The sequence below is a fragment of the Cibotium barometz genome, chromosome 61, assembly GCF_041138505.1.
Source record: "Cibotium barometz isolate CiBa-2024 chromosome 61, ASM4113850v1, whole genome shotgun sequence".
Classification (NCBI taxonomy): domain Eukaryota; kingdom Viridiplantae; phylum Streptophyta; class Polypodiopsida; order Cyatheales; family Cibotiaceae; genus Cibotium; species Cibotium barometz.
The window spans coordinates 36,005,334-36,013,758 of record NC_141106.1 but is presented as its reverse complement, the minus strand read 5'-3'; the positions used below and the strand labels follow the sequence as shown (position 1 = coordinate 36,013,758).

Sequence of the window (8,425 nt, the reverse complement as noted above, 5' to 3'; positions counted from 1 at the left end):
CAACAGACTTTTCTTCTATGATCAACATAGACACTAACTCCAAAAGGTTGAGAATATTCTCCCTAACTGCAATGGAAGTGTTGAATGGCTTATACTCTTTACAAGGCCCATTAAATGCCTTTATATCTGCTAGAGTGGCATTCTCTTTGGACAACTTTGGAGGCTCCTCGTTGTCTCCTTCGACAGTCCCCAAATATTTTACCCATCAAGAAATTGGTCATTTTGAACTTCCAGGCATGGAAGTTATTCTTATCTAAGTTTTCACTAACAATCTGATTGAGTTCATCAAACATTTTTACCTGCAACAATCAGAAACCTACAAACAAACAATTTATATATGTAGATTGTAACACAACAATATCTTATATGACTATAGCGATACTTTAGCACAACCTGTCTGTCACCAGATGTGACTAGAGTACATGTACTGACACCTAATATCAACAACACATATGCAAACACTATCTACACTTCTAAAATGCACTGTTGTGCACTACAATAACAAGCCGTTGATCAGAAATAGTTCTATATCCGAGCTTCTTGAAACTATTGAAAATACCTTGCAGTGACCGAAACGTACCCGAAATGCGAATCTGGCCGTAAAACTTAGCATTAAGTACTATGTACCACACAGACACCTCCAAGCCTGTGAAGACAGCTCCTCAATTGGAGATGTGTAGCTCCAAGAGCTACCAAGGAGGTGTTGTACCTAAACCAAGAAGGGGAAAAGATGATGATGCTCTTACCCGTGTATCGCTTTCTTGCTTGCTTGTTCTTGCCTCTTGGTTGCCTTCTTAGCTCTCACACAAACTAGAGCTCTAATACCATAAAGAGAATGCAAGGGAGAGAAAGCTTGAGTTCCTTTTGCAAGCACACACACACATAAGAGAGTGCAAGACACAAGAGAGATGGATGGCTGAATTTTCTTCTATCTTCTTCTCTTCTCTACTTCTATATAACTAAAAGATAAGAGTACATACATAAAGAGAGAGTACTCTCCTATAATAACATACAATGGTCGGTCCATAGTGTGAACTCGACTATATGAGCTAGCACTATAACTATGTCATAACTCTAGTACTTCACATAGCATGTCATCCACCACTCTGGTGGTATATCAACCATAATCTCACCAACCATGCTAGTGGCATAAGTGCGAAAGTTATCACCCAGGCGGGTCATCCATGTTCACTGTAGCACTAGAGTTGAGCTCAATATCTCAACACTTATTCCCTTGCAACCATGGAAACAACAAAATTCGTCATGGACTTTCTTCGTACTTAGTAAGGCAATGATGCTATTTGGACCATTGTTAATAGATTTAGCAAATAGGTACACTTCTTTCTGGTTAGAAAGAACATTAAGCCTAAGCAAATGGTCAAGCTATTTGCGGCACACAAGTGTTCAAACACCATGGTATGCCTAAGTCCATTATGGGGGATAGAGATCCCAAGACTACGAGCCTCTTTTGGAGAGCTTTGTTTGGGCACTAAGCTGGACTTTTCATCGGCTTATCATCACTCCCAAACAGATGGGTAAAGTGAGGTTGCAAACTTAGTTGTGTTGGATCTCCTCAAATGCTATGTTACAGATTAGAAAGCATCTTGGGAGAATCATCTATCCCTACTAGAGTTTGTATATAACAACATAGTGAAAGCCTCCATGGAAAAGACCCCGTTTGAGATTGTATACAACACAAAGTGATATTGGCACCCATCCTATGCACTAAGGATGAGATATGTACACCATATGAGTATGTCAAAGATCTTGATGTTGCCTTTGAATAAGTGCAAATAGCCATTGCTTGTTCACATGATAAGCATAAGAGGGTTGTGCTGACAAGCATAGAAGAGAGGTGGACATCAAAGACAATGATTGGGTATTGCTGAAATTTGAGAAGACAAGATTCTGTAAGAGGCCATGAAAGGATGGTGCATTCCCTAAGCTCTCTACCAAGTATTATGGACCTTTTAAGATGATCAAGCAGACCAGCTTACATTGCCTGATCATTGGTGGAGGATTCACAATGCCTTTCATGTGAGTTTACTGCAGAAGGATGTGGGGCCAAAGTCGAAAGAGCTTATTACAGAAGAGCCACTAGAGGTTGATGACCTAACATAAGTTCTTCAACTTGAGCAGATTGTGTTTCACAAGGAGAGAGAGCTACCTGTTGTAGTAAGCTTTCCAAACGATACCTTGTAAAGTTCAAGAAGAACTTGTCTATTATGTGAAATTGATGAAGATTGCTTTAGAGATTACCCAACCCAACTACTTCAAGCATATTGTGAGGCTTTTTCAATTGAGGACAAGTGTTTAGAAGCAAGGGAGATGTCACCATTTGGCTGCCCAAGTGGTTCTCCCCTACATTTCACGTCAAAATACGGGAGGCCAAGGAGCTTCGTGATGCCTATACTGAGGCCAACACTCATGTCACCTATGGGAGGCTAGGCCTCGTGTCACCCGTAGTGTGGCCACTGTCAAGGATCTTAGTTTAGGCTTCCCACTAAGCCAATTCCGTGCTCAAGAAGACCTGCTATTTACAAGTTCCAAGAACGAGAGATATATCCATTGCATAATGCATATGCACATATCTTTGCTTGCTTGAAATTGATTTCGTGTGACTTGTTTTTGTGTGACTACTTGCTATGATGTGTCTAGTTCACGGGCAAGGATACCCACTTGTGAATCATGCAAATGCTTTGTATTCTAACATGATTTCTGGCATGTGAACATGCGGTAAGTATCTTGTTTAATCCTTTAATTATTGGACAAAGGTTTTATAACCTTTGAGCATTCGGACTTCATTAAAGTCTGGCTTGCCTATTAGATTCTGCAGGAGGCTCAAGGGTCATGTGTAGGGCCCAACCCAAACTTAGTGGCCCCCTTGGGTCTATTAAATCCACCTTGTGGGCACTTAATGGAGACACCCATCATTAATATTGGTGGGCTATAACACTTGGCCTAAGAAGATTGGACCCCAACAAACCGGAGTACTTGTTTATGTATTTGTGCTTCTAAAACTTGCACCACACCCTCTATTCAGATTAAAATTTTAATGGGTGGGGATGTGCAACGAGAGGTGTGCTTACTCTTAAATAAGTGTATCTTACATATCTTGTCTTTTGGCGCTTTTTCCTTGGTCTTGGGCCAGAAGGAGCGGTTTCTAAACCCTCCACAAGGCGGAGGTTCTGAGGCTTTGACTCACCAGCGGTCGAAAGGCCGCAACAACAATAACAAGGGCAAAGGGAAGTCTTCACAGTCGAAGTCTTCTAAGAAGAAACCCGACTCGGATCATGATGCCTTGAAGGCCAAGCAGACCTGTAACCATTGTGGCCATAAGGGTCACTACTGGAGGAAATGTCCTCAGCAGAGCACCGAGCAAGGTGCAGATTCCTCATCTACAACAGCCGCGACTACTCTAGCTTTTCTGCACTTGGAGATTACGGACACAAGAGCTTCATCTTCTTCGAGCAGGGAGGCAGTTGGTCTCACCGTTGGGAATACTCGGGAGTGGATTCTAGGCACATGACTCCTTGAGAGTTATTACTAGACCTTTGGAGGCAAACATGTCACATCTTTATTGGTGACAAGTCCACTATTCCGATTCACACGTCTTGAGACCCAATGCATCCTGCATCTTGAAGGAATGTTCTAACTTTCAATAAATGAAATGAATTTAGGGACGTTTTTTTATCCCTAGCCGAAACCAAACGCACAGTCCAACCAGAAGCATTATGCCATTGCCAATGTCCTAGCTTCTTCCATGCTTGTATTTTTCACTCTCATTTCCTCCATCTTCTTGGCATCCTTCTGCATGTCAGCATCTGCATAGATGTTATACATATAGACATAAGCTGCAGTTTCCTTTTCATCCAGTCGCACTGCCTGTTCAAAAACCTGCCTTCCAAGCTCCACATTGCCCCACTTTCGACAAGCACCCAACACAGTACACCACATTACAGTATCAGGATGAAATGGCAAATTCTTCATCATTGCTACTGCCCTGTCGAACTGGCCTGCACGACCAAGCAGATCAACCATGCAAGTGTGGTGCTCAACAGTTGGAGTGATGCTATAGTCTTTGTTCATGGTTTCAAAGTATGTCTCGGCCTTATCTACAAGACCTGCATGATTGCAAGCACTAAGAACATTGACAAAAGTGGCCGAATCTGGCTTATTGACTTCTCCTCTCATCCTGTCAAAGATGGAGAAAACTTTTTCACTTTCTCCTAGCTGGGCATATCCTGCAATCAATGCATTCCATGAGACTAAGTCTCGATTTGGAAGATTGTCAAACACTTCCTGTGCTTTTGCAAGCAAGCCAAATCGAGCATACATGTCAACCAAGGCATTGCCAACAATAGGATCTCTACCCAGTAACCCATTTCTTTCAATCTCAGCATGTATTTCTCTGCCCTTGTCTGTAGCTCCAATGGCGCCACAGGCCTTCAAGCTGTAGGCGAATGTGATTGCATCTAGAGAGACACCCTCAAGCTGCATCTGTTCAAAACAGTTTAGCGCTTCCTCACCACGCTCATATTTCACATATCCTGTAATCATTGCATTCCAGGATACTACACCTTGATTTGGAAGCTTGTCAAACACTTCTTGTGCTTTTGTAAGCAAGCCACATTTAGCATACATGCCCACCAAGGCATTACCAACAAAATCTCTTTCCAACAGACCTTTTCTTTCAACCTCAGCATGTATTTCTTTGCCCTTGGTTGTGGCTCCAATGCCTCCACATGCTTTCAAGCAGCAAGCGAATGTGATAGCATCTGGTGAGACCCCCTCTAGTTGCATCTGTTTGAAACAGTTTAGTGCTTCCTCACCACACTGATGTTTGGCATAACCTGCAATCAATGCATTCCACGATACTACATTTCGAACCGGAAGCTTCTCAAACACTTCCTGTGCTTTTGTAAGCCATCCACATTTAGCATACATATCGACCAAGGCATTACCGACAACGATATCCCTTTCGACGAACCCTTTTCTTTCAATCTCAGCATGTATTTCTCTACCCTTGTCTCTGGCTCCAACGCTGCCACAGGCTTTCAAGCTACAAGTGAGTGTGATAGCATCTGGATAAACACCCTCGAGTTGCATCTGTTGCAAACAAAATAAAGCTTCCTCACCACGCCCATGTTTCACATAACCAGCAATCAAGGCATTCCAAGAGACTATGTCTCGAACTGGAAGCTTGTCAAACACTTCCTGTGCTTTTGCAAGCAAGCCACATTTAGCATACATATCGACCAGCGCACTGCCAACAAGAAGATCACTTTCCAACAGCCCGTTTCTTTCGATCTCCACGTGTAATTCTCTGCCCTTGTCTGTGGCTCCAATGATGCCACAGGCCCTTAAGATGCAAGAAAATGTGATAGCATCTGGACAGAAACCCTTGAGTTGCATCTGTTTGAAACAGTTTAGTGTTTCCTCACCACACTCATGTTCAGCATAACCTGCAATCAGTGCATTCCATGAGAAAGCATTTTGAACTGGAAGCTTGTCAAACACTTCCTGTGCTTTTTCTAGAAGACCACATTTGGCATACATTTCAACGAGTGTGCCACCAAGAACAAGGTTTCTTTCCAACAACCCCTTTCTAACAATCTCCGCATGTATTTTACTGCCCTTGTCTGCAGCTCGAATGCTGCCACATGCTTTCAAGCTGCAAGTGAATGTGATATCATTTGGAGAGACACCTTCAAGTTGCATCTGTTCAAAACAATTAAGCGCTTCCTCACCATACTCATGCTTGGCATATCCTCCAATCAGTGCATTCCATGAGACAACATCTCGATTTGGAAGCTTGTCAAACACTTCATGTGCTTTTGCAACCAAGCCACATCTAGCATACATATCAATCAAGGCATTTCCAACAACAAGATGTCTTTCAAACAACCCTTTTCTTTCAATTTCAGCATGTATTTCTCTGCCCTTGTCTGTGGCTCCAATGCTACTGCAGGCTTTCAAACTGCAAGCGAATGTGATAGCATCTGGAGAGACACCCTCAAGTTGCATGTGTTCAAAACAGTTCAGTGCTTCCTCACCATGCTCATATTTTGCATATCCTGCAATCAGTGCATTCCATGACACTACATCTTGATTTGGAAGCCTGTCAAAAACTTCATGTGCTGTAGCAAGCAAGCCACATTTAGCATACATATCAACCAGGGCATGGCCCACACTAACATCTCTTTCCAACAAACCTTTTCTTTCAATCTCTGCATGTATTTCTCTGCCCTTGTCTGTGGCTGCAATGCTGCCACAGGCTTTCAAGCTGCAAGCGAACGTGATAGAATCTGGAGAGACACCCTCAAGTTGCATCTGTTCAAAACAATTCAGTGCTTCCTCAGCATGCTCATGTTCTGCATATCCTGCAATCAGTGCAGTCCATGAGACTACGTCTCGAACTGAAAGCTTGTCAAACACTTCTTGCGCTTTCGCTAGCAAGCCACATTTGACATACATATCAACCAATGTGCTGCCAAGAACAATGTCTCTTTCCAACAACCCTTTTCTGGCAATCTCAGCATGTATTTCACAGCCCTTGCCTGTGGCTCCAACGCTGCCACAGGCTTTCAAGGCGCAAGAAAATGTGATGGCATCTGGAGACACACCCTCGAGTTGCATCTGTTCGAAACAATTTAGTGCTTCCTCACCACACTTGTGTTTGGCATAACCTGCAATCAGTGCATTCCATGAGGTAATGCTTCGAGCTGGAAGCTTGTCAAAAACTTCCTGCGCTTTTGTTAGCAAGCCACACTTTGCATACATATCAACCAATGCACTGCCAATATTAAGATCTTCTTTCAACAACCCCCTTCTAACAATCTCAGCATGTATTTCACGGCCCTTGTCTGTGGCTCTCATGCTGCCACAGGCTTTCAAGCTGCAAATGAATGTAATAGCATTTGGAGGGACACCCTCAAGTTGCATCTGTTCAAAATAGTTCAATGCTTTCTCACCACGCTCTTGTTTCGCATATCCTGCAATCAGTGCATTCCACGAGACTACATTTCGGACAGGAAGCTTGTCAAACACTTCTTGTGCTTTTGCAAGTGAGCCACATTTGGCATACATATTGACCAAGGTGCTACCAACAAAAAGGTCTCTTGTCAAGAGACCCTTTCTGGCAATCTCAGCATGTATCTCATGGCCTCGCTTGACATCTTTGAGCTTAGCACAAGCCTTCAATAAGGCAACAAAGGTATGCCCACTTCGATGCAGAGAATCTTCTTGGATTTTCGGGTGCCGTATGAGAACCTGCCTTGAGTCTCCAAATTCAATGATGAGAGAATTCCCCGAGCACTCATGACTGGAAACCAACCTGTCAAAAACCTTCTGAGCATTGTGCATGCTTCGAACTTCTATCAACATGGAGACTAGGTAGTTCCCAAGTGCTGTGTGAGTATCCAGCCTACTTTTGCGCATGTAGGCATGCAAGCACAGTGCATAGGCTAGGTGTCTCTCTTTTGTGCACTTGAGTACAATGTGTACAAGGTTCTCAACCGAGGGCTGAGGCAGCATCCCTTCTTCCAGACAAGGCAGTGCATCCTCTGAAATCCCAAACACCACTGCTGTTGTTGTTCTTCACTAGCAGCACAGAAAGCTTTTCTTCTGTTTTCTCAGGTTGGATTGCAGTAACCTTGTGCTGGTAATCTGGGGCTTAAGATAATCTACAACACGGCTCCGCCCAAACGTGCATTTGACGTTCTGTGCCGACGAAATGGTGCCCACTTTCTTTGCTCTTTCGTTTGTCCCAGCAATGGAAGGGATCTGAGAAGTAATCCTTCCATAGGCGCTCCATACTCGCTGAAAACACCACATACACACAATTTCTTTCTCAACAACAAAATCAAAAGAGAGAGAGAGAGAGAGAGGCAGACACGCAATCTTCTCCACAGGTACTTACCTGAGCGACAATAGGGTTGCATGCTGCGATTGCAGCAGACGCTATTAAGAAGATGAGGCTTCATTAGGCCGTGTAGGAGGGTGATGTAACCAGTCCGACTATGTAACTAAGAGCCCATACCCATCCCAAGCCTATTAGAAGCAATACATAGTCATATATATAATTTTATGCGAAATTTAGAAGGTGAGGAGAGAAGCATTTGAGACTTCCCAAGTGAATGCATTAAATTTCAAAAGATAATCATGCAATGCAATGTGGACTATGCATGCTACATTACACTCATTTATTTCAAAGTATTGACAATTTTGATTGAACATTGTTTCAAAGTTGTACCGCCGTGACACGATGTTGCTCTCAATGAATGGTTGCACAAAAAAAAGATATGCATTAAGAATGTTGTCAACAACTAGCATAAAGTAGTATTAACATACAAATATTGAGTTATCTCTTTCATGTGTGTGTGTGTTTTGGGGGGAGGGGGGGGGAAACATAGTGTATAACGGA

The 8,425-nt window shown here is 43.1% G+C and overlaps 1 protein-coding gene across 1 annotated transcript; it reads right to left on the bottom strand.

The window, feature by feature from the left end:
- Window positions 1-3,553: 3,553 nt before the first annotated feature.
- Window positions 3,554-8,055, bottom strand: LOC147604844 (pentatricopeptide repeat-containing protein At2g39620-like). Its single transcript, XM_086794891.1, has 2 exons — window positions 7,922-8,055; window positions 3,554-7,821 (listed from the first exon to the last, which is right to left on the bottom strand). Exon 2 carries the CDS (start codon window positions 7,534-7,536, stop codon window positions 3,733-3,735), a length of 3,804 nt encoding a protein of 1,267 aa, XP_086651017.1. The 5' UTR covers window positions 7,537-7,821; window positions 7,922-8,055; the 3' UTR covers window positions 3,554-3,732.
- Window positions 8,056-8,425: the final 370 nt, after the last annotated feature.

What these genes read in the sequence shown, in the direction of transcription:
- LOC147604844 (XM_086794891.1), bottom strand. Translation starts at nt 7,536, where the DNA reads ATGCTGCCTCAGCCCTCGGTTGAGAACCTTGTACACATTGTACTCAAG.